Source organism: Furipterus horrens, unplaced genomic scaffold (assembly GCF_987537825.1).
Source record: "Furipterus horrens unplaced genomic scaffold, mFurHor1.1.pri manual_scaffold_4, whole genome shotgun sequence".
In the NCBI taxonomy this organism is placed as follows: domain Eukaryota; kingdom Metazoa; phylum Chordata; class Mammalia; order Chiroptera; family Furipteridae; genus Furipterus; species Furipterus horrens.
In genome coordinates, this window is record NW_028327174.1 from 98696832 (window position 1) to 98713132 (window position 16301).

At 50.0% G+C, this 16301-nt stretch overlaps 1 protein-coding gene across 1 annotated transcript in view; it reads left to right on the top strand.

The window, feature by feature from the left end:
• Nucleotides 1-16021, top strand: part of LOC150012528 (protein arginine N-methyltransferase 8) — an 86720-nt gene extending 70699 nt beyond the window's left edge. Inside the window, exons 7-10 of the mRNA XM_090273855.1 lie at nt 813-928; nt 5642-5792; nt 14119-14240; nt 15006-16021. Of these exons, the coding sequence (XP_090129981.1) occupies nt 813-928; nt 5642-5792; nt 14119-14240; nt 15006-15089 (473 nt within the window). The 3' untranslated portion in view covers nt 15090-16021. The remainder of the gene's footprint in view (nt 1-812; nt 929-5641; nt 5793-14118; nt 14241-15005) is intronic.
• Nucleotides 16022-16301: the final 280 nt, after the last annotated feature.

A 16301-nucleotide genomic window follows, 5' to 3' on the forward strand; every position in this document is an offset into this window, starting at 1 on the left:
ATCATTGAAGGGTGGTCTTGGGCCACTAGTCTTGCATTCATTTACTCACCAATTCTGCACCCTAAATCTTTTTCCCTCTCCAAGCATCTTATGAGCTGCCCCAAGGGGCCAATGAGCACCACTGGGATGGTTTGTGCCCCACCTGGGGGGTATTTCTTATGGGATAGCTCCTTAGTGAGTGCATCATGGCCTGTGACAAAGGCGAAGATGCTCATGGACAGTCCCCGCATTTTGCAGGTGAGAAAATTGAGGTTCATTTGCACAGGGACTTGACCAGTAGCGAGGGTGCTGAGATTCAAGCTGTAGCCTCTTCCACTTTAAAAGCCCATGTTCCTCTCTGCTGCATTAAAGATTCAGTGGTCAGGGACAGGAGAAGGGAGAGAGCTGTGCCTCTTGAGTAGAGGCACTAACAGAAGTGTGGATAAGAGACTTCGTGGGAAACAGATCAGAGAGGGAGAGGAAACAGATCTGAGAGGGAGACAGGAAAGTAGGCACAGGAAACGTCAGGTCATTTGGATTATAGTGTTGGGTCTGTGGCATTCTGGCTGTGTGACCTTAGAGAAGTTTCCCAGCCTCTCTGAGCTTCAGTTTTCCTAACCATAAAATGGGCCTGTACAAATGAGATAGTGTGAATGAGCATTGGGCACATTGCAAAGCTCTCCACCCCGGGGAGCCATCGTTCTCCTATTTTGATGCAGGGGAGCATGGGCTGACCCTCACTCTGTTGGGCATGCTGCACTTATACTCAGGAGGGTCTGGGAGACTTCTGGGGGTCCTGCTGCTGGTCCTCATATCTTGCTCTGTTCCCTCAGGGTGGGAGAATGTCTATGGCTTTGACATGACCTGTATCCGAGATGTTGCCATGAAGGAACCCCTGGTGGACATCGTGGACCCGAAGCAAGTGGTGACCAATGCCTGTCTAATAAAGGTCTGCAGACTCATCCTGCTTGGGCCTAGGCATGCTGGGAACCTAGCTGTGCAACCCTGGAGGACGGGGCACCTAGAGTAAGGGCATCGCCAGCTCCTGCACAGCCCCAGCCTGATAAGGCGAGGCCACCTTAGCCAGAGCCTCTGGCATCACAAGGTGACCAGTCAAAAAACGACACAGAGAGTGACTGGACTCCATGGTGACACAGCTGAGGGGAGGGAGTCCTCCACAGCCCTTGGTGGGGTTGGGGGCAGGGGCAGAGTGGGGGAGGGGTGATAGAGGAAAGGACACCCTGGAGGCAGGAGGATCTGCTCAGGTTTGGGGAAACTACTCCATTCAGAGGTGGGTGGCCCTCTTATAAAAGAAATTGGATATCACAATCAGCTGTGTAATTCTCATTACATTCCCATGTCCTAGCACACATGGGACCGTCCTAGGTGTTCCTCTTGGTCCATGCTCTAAGATCTTTTCTTCCAAGGCCTTCTTCAGTGCTGATGCAGAACACCTGGTCAGTATCCTCATCATATCAATCCCTAGTGTGTCCTCATTATTATTAAATAGTCAAGCAAGCCAAATTTAATAGATTAAACCTCAAAGCTCCCCTTGATGTCCCTGCCCCTTTTCAAATGCATGCTTCTCCTAGAGGGAACCACTGTTCACAGGTTGGCTTGAGCTTCCGGTCCTTTTGCTAAGTTTTTGCACTTATATATATTAATATATTAGGTTGAACCATATAAACTACCTATATATAATTGTTTTTAGAAACCTTGAAAGACATTAATTTCATGTGGTTCAAGCTAATTTTTTAATATAAAAATCTGGGCCATTCAACCCTCGTCTTGCTACAATATACTTGCCTGCTCTGGTCCTATATGTATCACCACTTTTCTGGAAATATTGGTCTGGAGCACTGGGGCATTTATAGTGGATGAGGGGGGAGGGGCCCCGGACCACTGGGGATGAGGGGACGCTTCTGAAGGACTAATGCAAACTGCTGGTTTGCCAGATGAGAGCTGTGTTTAGTCTCCACATGTGGTCTTCGTAAGAACCACAATCTTTGGCTGATACTGTCACTGGGGCATTTAGAAGGCAACTCTGAGAGCAAATAAGTGAGATGTGCCTCACTCAGGTCTCATCAGGTGCTGCCTCCCTCTCGTAACGTCCAATCTAAGAGGTTTGGCTTCCAGTCTAAGCCTCGGACTCTCCATCAACAGGGTTTTCAGTACTTAATAACGCGGTCCATTCCAAGTCCGGGCAGGATTGATTATACACAAACGTGCCCTTTAATGTCTTCCTCCCAGCCCCTCTGTCCCTGAAGCCTCTCTCCAAACAAGAATCAGGAAAGTACCCCATCAAACATGCTCACCATAGCACAAAACACTTCCGTAAATATTATGGAATAGATAGAAATCAACTGTGCCACTACGTTTGCCAAAATGATGCACGGCAGCTCTGTCTGACCATTAGGCAGCTGTATGTCTTGGCTTCAGCTTGGGGATAAAATTCCTTCAGTGCACTTGGGACCCACGTGGTTTTCTGCTCCTGACCAGCCGCTGTGACGCTGCACCTCTGTGCCCTTCTGCTTGCGCTGTGGACTGGCCTGCTTCCATCTGCCTAGGTCACATTGCCCCGTGCCAGCCAGGAACCAGCAAGGGACTTCCTTGCTGTGCGGCCAGACTCATGAAGGGGAGGCAGAGAGGCTGGGCTCTGGGCTGCAGTCCTGCCCCTCCCCCTCCCTGTGCCTGCTGTTCCCTCCTCAGAGAAGGCTGGGGACTGACTGTCTGTGCTTGATTCCTCCACCAGGAGCGCACCCCCTTCGTCAGCTCGCTAGCTAATGTGCTAAGCAATGTCTTGCCGAGCCTGTTGGGAAAACACTTGCCCTTCTTCACACACTTAATTGCTATTTTCATGCTATTAACGTTGCAGAGTGTGACACTTTATTATAATTAAGACTCTGTTTTGACCACATTTCTGCTTTGAGACATCCATTTGTAACGTTTTGCAGCAGTGGGGATGGCAGTGCCCAGGGGCTCTTCTGAGTCTTGATGCCTGTGGAGCCCTCCACTTCATAGGGTCCCTGAGGCCAAGTCATGGGGCCTCTGAGGGGTCTCAGAAATGCTGTTGCCGCTGTGAAAAGAAAGAAACCTACTAGTGAAGGCATCTGGGTTCTGAGGAGCCAGGATAATCGGGTTTGGCTCAGTAGCCTTGGGTTCTGACAGGTGTGGAGCTGAGCCTGGAGGGCATCTGTGTCTCAAAAGCCCAGCCACAGCTGATCCCACAGACGGCCCAGCCCCAACTCCAAAAGACCCACTTCCGCCATTGTCACCATTTTAAAGTATAGCTCCTTTACTTCTGTCTCGAAGGCCTTTGTTCTTGCATTGACCCTATTAAGATGCAAATGTCTGCAGACCTAGTGAACACTGTCGGCTAACACAGTTGATAGCTGGCGTTTGGTTGATGGACGGCTGAGAGCAAGGCCCTGTACAGATGGAATTCCTGCTAGATGGGCACCGTGTGTGCCAGGTGCTATGTCACACGGCGAGGGTACACAGGCCAGTAAGGTGCACCCTCTGCCCCGACAGAGCTCCAGTCCAAGGGCTGAGGCAAAGCGAAGATGGTGAGGGTGCTGAGATGAGCCGGAAGTGGGGTAGGAAGACCAGCCTGGGCTGGTGGCAGAAGGGCCCGAGAGAGAGATACCACGGACCTTGGAAAGAGCCTGGAGCCCGGCTGGCTGGCCCTGACTATGAAGGAGATGGAAGCGCCACTGAGTGCAGACCCCATGAGCCCGATGGACTGTACTGATGCCATTAATAAAAAAACAGTTGGCCACAGCTTGCTCTAAGAGTTGTTGATCTGGAGGGAACCTGTGGACAACATGTGCCCAGGAGGGATAATGGACATCATGAAGACAGGCAAGCATCCAGCCTATTTTGTGGGTGGAAGTTACAGAGACGGGTGTAGGCTCTCATTCATTTCGTAGAGGGACTTACCGATTGCGGGTGTCAGGAAATGGAATCAGCTGCCTGGTAGGTAGTGAATGCATCATCCCTAAGGTGTTCCAGCAAGCACCAGACGGCCACTTCCTGGGAATGCGGCCGAGGGGGCTCTTGCATTGGGTACAGGGGACTGGCTGTCTAATTGTGCACTCTCGACCCAGGGCTTGCCATTCCTTTAGTTCTTGTTCTCCATCCTTAACCTTGCGGAGAGGTTCCCACACTCCCCTAAACCTGCAGCCCCACCTCTTCCCAACTAACAAGTGGAGCTTGGGCTCCCCAGGCATGTCAAGGCTGCTCACCTGAGACCACAACAGGGCTCCGATCCACTGACTCCCTTGACCATACTCCTCCTCTGTCCTGTGAAGACAGGACTTCTCTTTGAAGGCCCTCAAATGCTTCACATCTGCTTTTCACTTCTTTTATCTTAGAAGTACGTAGAGATAAGGGTCATTTCTGCTATACAACTTTGTCTCTTTCCTGCTCTTGTTTTCCATCCTCAGACCCCTTTCCTTTTATTCCCAATGTGTTCTATCACCCAGGTCTCAGGGGAGCCCCTTGGAACATTCCAGGCACACAGGTGTCTGTCTGGCTCTTGCAGTCCTGGGGACAGAGATCCTTGCTACACACCCCTGACAGTGGGAAGTCCTTCCTTAGACCTCACTGAAAGCTGTCTGGATGCCTCTTGGGCTCTTGGAAGCTGTGCCCTGTCTCACTGGAGCCAGCAAACAGCAGTTCAGCACTCTTCCCATAGAAAAGAACAGCACATAGCAAACTGTCTTTTATTACGCTTGCTCCCCATGCAAGATTGATTTTCAGCCACTTACCAATGAACATTTTTGGAATTATTTGTTCTTCATGTTCTCCATTCTCCAGCCGGAACCGGAAAACTCTCACTTCTTATTGCTTTCCTTCATTTCCTTTCTGTCCTTTCCTTCCTTCGTGTCTCTCCCCTCCCCTCCCCCCTCTCTCCCTCTCCTTCTCTCTCTCTCTCTTGCTTTCTCTCTCTCTCTTCCTCCCTACTACCTCCTGTCCAGGCTTGTTATAAATGGCCAGCAGAGCTTCCTTCAGCTCAGTCTGTGACTGGCTGGGCCCAGATCCTCACTCCTATAAAAATACTTCATGCCTCCTATTGCTGGCCACTTAACCAAAAACTGGGAAATGAGTACCTGAGTTCACCAACATCACTGGGAGGATTTCACAAAGCACAGATTGCTGTTTTGATTCAGCCCTGCTGGAATGTCCTCCCCTCCCCACCCCAGCCCTTTGGAATTTTCCCCCAAGGGATGCTGATGGTTGTCATCCTGGGACCACACTGTGAGAACCACTAGCTGAACCCAGTGACGCTAAAGCAAACCACTCTGAGAACATTTGTGTTGGGTTTAGGGATGCTCTGTCTAATGAATGCATCTTTTCTCTGCCCTCCCCTCCCCCATCAGCCCCCATCAGCCCCCATCTGCCCCCAGGATAAGCAGACTTATCCTTTTACTGCTATTGCTCTTGGGTTCTAATTCATATCTGTTTGCATCACTGCTCCACCCTAGAAAGGATTAAGGGGAACATAGGGAGGGTGGTGGGTTGGGTCTGGGGAGTCACCCTTAGAGTAATGACATCCTGGAGAGTCTATGGTCAGTAGACCCCCATGGGGAAGCAGTTGTCCAGCAAGACCCAGACCTGGTCGAAGTGTCTAAGTGTCTGGCCTTTTCTCCTCTCTGTGCAGGAGGTGGACATTTACACAGTCAAGGCGGAAGAGCTGTCATTCACTTCTGCCTTCTGTCTGCAAATCCAGCGCAATGACTACATTCACGCCCTGGTCACCTATTTTAATATCGAATTTACCAAGTGCCACAAGAAAATGGGGTTTTCCACAGGTGAGCCTTTTGTTGGCATGCCAGACCCACCCTTCCCTCCCATGCTGAGGCTTTGTGGAATGTGACCCAGGTCTGGCTTCAACTTCTGGGAAGGACCCAGGACCAGGGCATGAGCCAGGGGTCCTTACTTCTCATCTCTTAAGCCCTTTGCAGCTGTGGAGTGAGCGGAGTAGCTGCCCAAGGAGAAGGTAAATAAAATTGTGGCTGGCATGGCCAGAGCTGAGAGAGTGTATGAAGTGAGGAGAAGTGGGGGTTTGGGCCCCTTTTCCAATGCACATTTGTTCTTTTAGCATTTCTAGAACATATTTTGTGTGAGGGGGTAAGGAACGCAAGTGGAATGAGTTGTCTCTCTCTCCGCTGCCACGCCTCACCCCAGACCAAGCTGACTGCAAATGGTGTCTGTCTCCCGCTTTCTTCCCTACATCCCACACCCTCCATCCTCACTATGTCCCTGACAGAGTTGCCCAGTGACCACCCACCCTCTCGCTCCCAGCCCTTCTCCAGAGGTGACTCGCTGCCTGGAGCAGATAAGCCCAAAGGTCTTAGCTGGGGGGTAAGTGGAGGTCCTGCGACCTGGCCCTAGCCCACTCCTCCCACCTCAGTTCTCGCCCTTCCTTGGCTTTGCCTCCCACCTGGTCCTGTTGCTGCCACTGCACACAGAGCACCTTGCAGCTCCCTGGACTCAGAGAGGCGTCTTAAGTCTGGGAATCGCGTCTGCACGTGCCAACCCCTGCGTATCCCAGTGTGTCTTGGGAGCAAGAGGGTCTTTTGGTCAGAAGCTCTCGTGATCTCCTTTCCCCCTGCATTGGTGTGTTAGGGCCGCCTCAACAGTACCGCAGACTGGGGGGCTTAAACAACAGAAACGTATGTCACAGCTCTGGAGGCTGCAAGTCCAAGATCAAGCTGTCAGCAGGGCTGGGTTCTCCTGAGGCCTCTCTGCTTGGCTTGCAGGTGGCTGCCTTCTCCCTGTGTCCTCACACGGCCTTCCCTCTGTGTGCACATACCCCTGGTGTCTCTGAGTCCTAATCTCTTTCTAAAAAGACACTGGCCAGATCGGATTAGAGTCCAGTCTAAGGGCCTCATTTTAACTTAATCGCCTCTTTAAAAGCCCAGCTCCATAAAGAGTCCTATTCCGAGGTACTGGGGGTTAGGGCTTCAGCACATACGTTTGAGGGGACACAATTTAGCCCATAACATCTCCCCATACCCACCTTCTCTCCAGGCCAACCCAGCACAGGCCTCACGTCTCAGGTTGGTATGACTCGGTCCCCTGCTTCCGTTTTGGGTCAAGCTCAGGTGTCCTTCTCTGGGTTCCCTGACACCCTGTGCTTAGGTCTGTCATGACGATGTTTACAGTGATGCATATACACAACAGCAAGGAAACAGAGGAAAACGTCCTCTCCCCATTCATCCCAGCTTCACAGCTCAGAGGCAAATATTGTTGAGGATTTCTTTCTTTTGTGTCCTTCCCAAATATTTCAATGGTGCACCTTTTTTTATTCTTTTTATGTGAAATAATGATAGACTCACAGGACTTTGCCAATGTAGTACATGGAGTTCTGTGAACCCTGTGCCCAGCTCTCCCCATTGGTGGCATCTTACATAACGAGAATACAATATCAAAACTACAGCATTTATTTAATAACATAGATTGGCTCATAGCATACACGCTGCCTTGTGTTGTTACCTTTTCTTTAATTTACATTATGTCTTGAAGTTACTTCCATAGCCTCACAGAGATATCTACCTTCCTTTTTGAAGAACTAACTACACAGGAACTCCGTGTAGGACCTCCGATCACTTGTTCATCTTTTCCACTCATTTCTGCAACCCTGGTTTCCCCCTGAATCAGAATCACATCTCATTAATCTCAGCACTCCTGGCTTCTATTGCTGTGCTTGGCTCACAGCAGATCCTAAACAAATCTCTTTAATATGTGTATGAAGACCCAACTTTTGCTCTTGGGGGTGTATTCACATTCATCATTCATGTGGAGTCTCCCTGGGAACTCGGAGCATGGGGTGGGGGGTGAGTGTGTGTGTGGCAGGAATAGGTGGGTTCTACCAGAATTCAAGGGTGTGATTATTCGTTTCTGGAAGACATGGTGATGATGATCCTCTCTTACCTATTGACAGAAGGGGCAATGAACTTATGTAATCCCTCACAGAGGGTTCTTTTTCCAGAACCTGTGACTCCCAGCCACAAATAGCATGGTTTTCTTGTCTCCATCAGCCAGGCCAGTGCTGCTGCTTCTTACCCTGGAGAAAACCAGAGCTGCCTAACCTGGGTCATTACAGCTGTTAGCCTCCTTAGAGGGGCAGCCTGCTAGCTCATCCTGGTGGGCAGGAATGGCCAGGAGGGAGCAGGGGGATTTTACCTGAACCCTGAAGGGTGGCAGAAACTCAGCCTCACAATTGTGAGGAGTGGGGGCAGTGAGAGGGCCGAGGAGCCTGCCTGGGGATCAGGGCTATGACTGGAGACCAGGGGTGGAGTGACGGGGGCTGGCTCTGTCTCTACTGCCTTCAGGATGATGCCTTCCGCAAGGCCTGCCCTGCTGTGGGTGATGAGAAGTCAGTGGGCAGGGGTACTCTGGAAAAAGTTCTGGCTTTTGAAAGCCTGGGTCCCAGCCCTGTAGCTCCCAGCTGGGGTCCTTGAAGGCAACCAGACAGCCTGGTGGACCCTGTCCAGAGATGGCTCTCTGGCTCTGGGGTGGCAGGGACAATATTCCTGATGCCCCTCCCCCACCAAGGAGGAGCCTTGGTTAAATTCAAGTTCAGAATCAAAGACATCAGCCCAGGCTGCCTGGGAGATGGTGAGAATTTGAAGTATTAAGTCTCCAAACACTGGCTCCTTCCCTTCCCGTTCTCTGGCCACACCCCACCAGAGTCCCACAGAGGGCCCTAGGAGAAAAATGATCATGAGTGGGTTTTACAAGCTCGAGGACTTTGGGTAACTCAAGGTCTGAGGCTGCTCCTTTGCTTTTTTTGGAGTTATGGCATTATGTCCCCTCCCCTGTGCACAGGATCCCAGGAGCTTAGGTTCAGAGAGGACACTCAGAGTCCCTGTGGTCCTCTTTCCCGGGCCCTGGTGCAGAAGCTCTCGGCACGGGCCGTGGGCCAGCAGCGCCAGCAGCACCTGGGAACTTGTCAGAAATGCAAATTCTCAGGCCCCCTCCCAGGCCTATAGAGTCAGAAATTCTGGGGTGGGGCCCAGAAATCTGTGTCTTAACAAGTCCTCCAGGTGATTGTGATGCACGGTCAAGGTTGAGGAGCACTGCCCTTGTGCAAGCCAGCCTTGGCAAGATGCTTGAGAGTCTGACCGATGCGGACAGCCCCTGGAAAGGCAATTCCACCTCCTGACTGCAGTGTGCCTCCTGGCCTCACCAAGGCTGTGTGCCTGCCCGCTGATGTGGATGCCCCCTGGTGCAGCATTTCCACATACAGAGCAACCAGGGGAAATCAAATTCTTCAGCTGCTTTCTCAGCCACCCTGAGATGTCAACATGGGGGCTTGCTTTCAGCATAGAACACACGTCCTTACCAGTTAGCACGGGTTTTACAGTGGGCTTTTTGCAGACCCTCTGCACTCTGAGCACCAAGAAAAGATGATTTCCTCTTTGTTTTTAAGGACCCCAGGTGCACAGAATTAGATAAATCTTAATTCTTGTTTCATAACCTACTATCATCATCGGGTCATAGACGGTTAACTTTTTGCTTGTTTATTTATTAATATAATGGACACCTGTGAACTCACCACCTAACCCAGTAATCAGAATAAAGTATTAATAAAGTATGATTAACTAGAATATAAATAGTAATTAGAAATAAGACTATTTATTATTATTGAAATGTAAATACATTAGTCAAAAAACAACTTATTAGAATATAAATGTTAACCAGAAACACATTATCAATAAATATGATAATAATTAATAAATGTAAGTAAATTAATTCATGGTCACATAATAAATTCCTGTGAACCCACCGCCTAACTCAATGACTTAAATGCTATCAATACCTTTCAAATACCCGGATGCTCTACTCCTACCCCTGCCTTCCTCCCATATCACCTCTAGATGAACACTATCCTGAATTTTGTGTTCTTTATCCCTTTGCTATTTTAAAGAAGTTTTATCACATGTTTGTGTAGGCCTGAACAATGTCGGATTGTTGGGTCTCAGCTATTTTTGAACTTCTTGCAAAGTGAAGCTTGCCTATGTGGTCTCTCTTCACCAACCCCAACCGTGTTTCCATCTCAGCCCAGCAGCAGCTGGCTCTGGGATCCCACACATCAAGTACTTAGCAGCTTGAAAATGATCCCTGTCAGAGTCCTGGCGTCTCCTCTCTGCAGCTCTAGGCAGGCACACAGGGTTCCCGGCAGTGCCAGCCAGCAGCCCCAGCTGCCACAATGCACATCCTAGGCTTGCAGGGGGAGGAAATGCAACTGGATCCCGAGTGCTGCTGTGTGGTAGGTAGAAGGGCAGTAGGCTGAATAAGAGCAGGCCTGGATTTGAGTCCCGGTTTTTCCAGGATCAGCAAGGGAGGGTGATTACTCTGTGGGCCATTGCACCTAGCTGGCCTGGCAGCCCTTTCTAGCTTTGCCGTCCTGTGACACTGAGTCGTTTTCTCAGGCCAAAGAAGCTTCTTGCTGCATAGTCTTGAATTCTTCAAAGAGCTTGTGAACCCCCTAGAGAATAGAATTAGAAATGTAGAGCTCAAGAGAATATTAGATTCCATTTAGCCATCGAGAAGTGGAAGAGGAAGTAGGATTCACTTCCTTTCCAAAAGCACCAGGAAAGCTCTTGTGAGAGGCCCCTGCTGTTTGTTCCCATGGCCCATTGTGGTCACCAGTCACAGAGGGCTTCACTTAGGGGGTAAAATCTGAGGTGGGCAAAGCTGTATTGGTCGCTGTTCCCCAAATTTAGGACCTATCTGGCACATGATAGGCATCTCAAATAGATGTCAGTTGAATGAATGTATGGGTGAATGAGCGAATAAATGCACATGCACTTGGAAGGCTGCAAGCAGTACTGGCCACACTCCCTTCAAAATGCAAACACAAGCTCTCCATAACCCAGAACTCAGAGAGACTATGAGGGGACGGGCTTGAGGGAGGGAGAAAAGGGGCCCAGATATTGAGCATATGAAGGTATCTTCATAATAGGGAGAGCTGAGGGCAGGGGAGGAGAAGACAAGCCCTGTTCACTGACGAGAACTGTACGTGTCTCCACAGTCTTGCGGTGAGTGCTGATCCTCGTGCACAGCAACTCTCTGGGTGCTTCCCTAGGACGTTCTAGCACACTAGAGTCAGGCAGCACCCTTTGCAGGCTGGACCCCTAGTGTATGGATCATTAAAATGACATACCAACTCTCCATAGTGATGAAATACCCACCTAATGCTGAGTAACACCCTACCATAGACCTACTATGTTATATGTAGGGTGACCATGTAATTAAGAACACCTTTGAGAGTGAAGGGGAGAGCTCTTAATAATTATGCCAGGAAAACGGAGGTGAGCGGGATCTGTCCTGGGCACAGCAGAAGGTTTGGTCACCCTCAGTTTATCTTTTCCTCATTGTCATCCCATCTAATCCTCACAGGGCACCATGACCTGCAGGTGTAGAAAATGAGCCCCAGGGTCATGGTGAAAATACGTGACAACATGGGAAGTGGAAAGTGGGCCTGTTTTCCCCTAATTAAGCACCCTTTCCACTGACACTCATCCAAGAGGTGTTATCAGATGCAAATGATTAGGTCTGTGCAGTGAACTCAGCCATGACTATTTGTCTGCTTCACCTAGGGGAGATTTTTAAGTCCTGGCAAACTTGCTCCCTTCCTACCCCCAGAAATATTGAGCTCAAATTTTTATTAAAGTGAAGACTGGTTTAGATAATGAGTCCATAGCTAATGCACCCATCATGGAAATGAGATGTTTGGGACATTCTTAATCTTTTGATGTTAGTGTCGGGGGAAGAGATCACTTTCTTTCAACCCAAGGCATTTTTTTTTTTTTCTTTGCTACCATCTGAGGAAGACTCCTAGGCTTGGTGGCTGATAAATCTGCGCCAGTGAAGTCTCTGAGATTCTCATAAGGTCTCTGATTAGGTGCCAGAAGGAAGATGCTTGAATCCTCTTGCCTGAAGGGCTTTAAGAACAGGAGAGACACCTGTCTGAGCTGCAGTATGTGGAAGTGGGGGTGAGACTGCTGCCAGTCATATTGTACACTGCTCATACTGGAGACTGTCCTTTGACAACTTATTTAGATGTAATTGGCAGGGAAGATGCTGGGAGCAGGTGGACTTTGTAGAAAGTAGTGTGCCTTAGAGGCCAGGAATGCTGGGTCTGTTTGGGAATCCATGCTCAGAGAGGAGCAGATTTCAAGTTCATGATCTTCCTTCAAGCCCTTCCAAATGTTCAGGCTGTTCATCCCCATCCGTGACCTTGAGTTTGCACTGATTTCCCATATGCACACACCGAAAGCTACTCAAGGCTGTTATCCAAACCACTGACATTTGATCAAGCCAGTTCACTGCAAAGGGCAAAGAAAGACAGACTTTTCACCACCATTAAAGTAGGGCTTAAAAGATCTTAGTGATCACCTGGGCTGCCTTGGGGCATGATAAATCCCAAGTGAGTGGACCTCAAAGAGCTCCTAAGACTGTGATACAGCTCTAGCTCTTTCTGGTGAATTCAAAATCTGCCTTCTAGTAATTCCCACCAACTAGCCTTTGTTCTGCCTCCAAAGCCAATAAGGCCACATAAAAGCCTTTCCATGTGACAGCTTTTTGTAGTGTTTGAGAGGCACTTATTATTTTCTTCCCACATCTTCTCATCTTTACCTCTGTCCCTAAGCAAAGAGGAAGTCAGTATTAATGAGTCCTGTGTCCTGGTGGAGGAAGGTAAGAGCCTGAATGGGCAAGAGGAGCTTACTCTGAGATGGGTTCTTCTATAGTCTATAGGTTCTAAAGCCCCCAGTGCAACTGAACATCTATGGGTGCTTTGAAGCATCATGGAATGCTTGTCTACTCTGATTTTACACCAGATAACTCACATTTATTCAGGACTTACAGATGTACTAAGCATGGTGGTTGTCGTCGTCGGCAGCCATCCGTCTCGAGAGACGATGGTGTAGCTTCTTAAGAGTCTATCTGCACCGCCGAGAATGGTTGTGCAGTCCGACTCGGGAGTGACATGGTATCTGTCTCCTCCTGTGTTGAATCGACATCTTGCGATGACGCTGGAGTGTAAGCACTGAGTATTTCACAATGATCAAGCCTGGCATGGTCCCTGCCCTGCCCTCCCAGGGATCTGAGTCTTGTGCAGGACACAAATGGGGTGGGGGTGGGGGTACTGTTTATGCTGCATCATGACAGACACCCTCGTAACACAAGCTCAGGGTGCCCTTAATCCAGGTGGGTGGTCAGGCAAGTCTTCACTGAGGAAGTGACCTTGAAGGATGAGGAAGGGAGAGCCCAGTAAGCAGTGACTAGGGAGGGAAAAGTGTTCCAAAGACAGCTGCTGCTGCTGAGGAAGACAGCCCGTTAGCTGGATCTCTCATTGAGCTGTAGAACTTGCAGTGTGCTGAGAGAGGATGGGTGGGATTCAAAGGCAAATACAGTGGGGGTGCAAGCGTCAGAGTGGCTTTGGGTCACACAGGAGGTGTGAGCTGTGGACCAGCATTGGGGCTATAGAATGAGGATCGTCTTTCATTTCTTGGATCCAGTTAGGAAGCCACAGCTGAAACCCCTGGCGGGCCTGGGCCCAGGGTACTAATTTTGGTTCTAGGGCAGAGAAGCAGGCAGCGAAAGCTGTTTGCAGGACTGGGCTGTCAGTAGAACTGGGGAAACTGGGTTAGCTGTGGAGTTTGCATAAATGATGCCATTTAAGGAGAGACAGGATGGCCTGCTCTACAAATGTCTTTCCCACACTGTCTGAAAGCCTTCACTCTGTTGAAATAATGGGGAAACAAACAGCATTCTGAGATTCATTAGTGTTACAGAGTTTCGCTGGTCAGAGGGTATTCATTCCCCACCCATGGCATGAATTGGTAGTGTCATCTTGTTCTCCTTTGCTCCCCAGCTAAGACCTGCAGCCCTGAGGGATGAGGCGCTAATGGTAGGAGGGATCCCTGGGGCTCATGGGGGGAATTCCGGTGGCAGCTTGGAGTCTAGCAACAGGAGCCGGGCCCCTGGTCCGACAAGAGCGTTGTGTGGCGGTCAGAGTCCCAGAGCACACCAAGCGACTTGTAGGCAGGGTTCCAGCCTCAGCCCTTCTGGAGACGCCTTCTTTGACTCTTTCGTCCTATACCCCCATCCTTCACTCCTCAGCCCCTGATGCCCCCTACACCCACTGGAAACAGACTGTTTTCTATTTGGAAGATTACCTCACCGTCCGGAGAGGGGAAGAGCTCTATGGGACCATCTCCATGAAGCCAAATGCCAAAAATGTGGTGAGTGCTAAGGCAGGCAGCCTCTGTGTGGGCAGGTGTCAGAGAGTAGAAGGGACCGCAGTGCTGGTGCCAGGAGCCACTCGCTGAGGTGCCTAGGTGCCTTGTGCATAATCAGGAAAGTTTTCGAAGGAGGCAGTAAGAACCTGGGCTTGGATGTGACTAGGCATGACTGACTGTCCCCAGTGTTGGCCCTTTAAGGCTCAGGAATTAAGAGATTTTCTAGCCTGTACTTCCCCCCAGACCCAGACTCTCTTAGCCTCCAGCACAGCTTCTAGCTTTTGACAGAGGTTGAGAACAAAGGCAGTTGCCTAGGTTTCACATCATTAAGGATGAGTTGAACCAGAACATGAGAGTTTCTAGTGGCCCAAGGGAAGTTGGGTTTGTAGGTCTTCAGCTGGCCTGGTGGGCTGGGGACAGTGAGATTCTTTCTTTCTGAGCACCCCTGGGTGTGAGCAAGTGTACTAAGAGTCTACAGAATGCCTTGAGGGTTATGCCACAGAAGATTCGCCCACCCCACTCTGTATTCTTCCAGGAGGAAATCAAAGGAAACAGTTTCTATTATGACAGGAAGGATTTAGGTTAGGAATCAAAGAACTTCCTGGGAAGATAATGAGGCACCAGAGTAGATTCCTGAGGGCTGTCTGTGGGAACTCCTTAGGTAGCAAACCTTAGAACATAGTAGCTACCCACCCATCGGCCTGCAGGGAGGGGAGGGTGCCGTCACCTCTGATCACACTAATATTGGAACCCTTTGCTCCTTTGCAGCGAGACCTCGATTTCACAGTCGACTTGGATTTCAAGGGACAGCTGTGTGAAACATCTGTATCTAATGACTACAAAATGCGTTAGCACACATGGGAAGCTGCAGAAAGTGAGCGAGAAAAAAATTCTCACCTCGATCTGCGGCACTGTGAAAAGGAATACTGTTTGCAGGACTACACACTTGGAAATCAGAGTTTTAAATTCTGCCTTGAAGATTGGGGAACTCGCCAGGGCTCCAGCGGGCCCTGACACTGGACAGGTAGCCTCCGGCTTCTCAGCTCTCCTCTGTGATCTCTTCACAAAGGCTTTGCTGTCGCTGGCCATGAGCAACCCCGAGTGCTGTGGCTGGGCCCAGGGACAGAACGTACCCACGCAACCCCATTGTGCTCCTGTACTGTGAATCTCCGGATCTTCCAAGTTTTGCATGCTGCAGGCATCTAGGGCAGACCGCTTCACTAGAACCTGGGGGCTAGTGTCTTTGATAGCATAAGCCAGATTCTGTCTGTGCAGTGGTGTGTGCGTGCGTGTGTGCATACAGCATATACAGTTGTTTATTTACCCACAACACTGTATAGGCACGCATATGCAACCACTGGGTACACCCACGTGTTCATTCAGGGCGTGTGCGCAGAATATATATTACTCTCAGAGATTTTGTTGCTTTCGAATAGGACTTTGTTTTGTGATTAGCTCTCCCCTGCCCCGTCTCTTACCAGATGTAAGCAGCTATGAATCATTCTCTGTACTAGCTCTGGTCTCCTTTTGACTAGATCATGGCTCCGAACCTGAGCATAGTACCACGCACTCTGCGGGCGCTCAATAAATGCACATGACAGTGAAGCAAAGGGACGGCTGTGTTCCTGGTGCCCTGGAGTGGGGGGGCTGGGTGAGGAAGTCAAAGGCCATAATGGAACAGAAATCAAAGGAGAAGCATGTTGGTTGCTCCCTGCTCTACAAAGGTAAGCTCCTGGGTAGGAATAGCCGTGAAGTTGGGACTGGCTGAAAGGTACCGCCTGTAGAATCTCGGGTGGTAAGAAGAAGGTCTCGGGGCTGAGGTGGAAGGACGTGAGCTAACAGAGAGTGATCTAGAAGGGAAAGCCACATGTAGTCTGAAGAGAAGCCAAGGTTGGGAGCAGGAATCTGGGACGCGCAAGCTGCTGGGAGGACTGAGGGAAAGCAGGAGATGGTGGCTGAGCTTGCGGTCCTGAGTCACTGGGCAGAGACTGGGACAGGGGCTGAGGGAAAGGCCAGCAGGCCAATGGAGGGACACTTCTTGTCCAGGGTGCTGAGAGTTTGCAG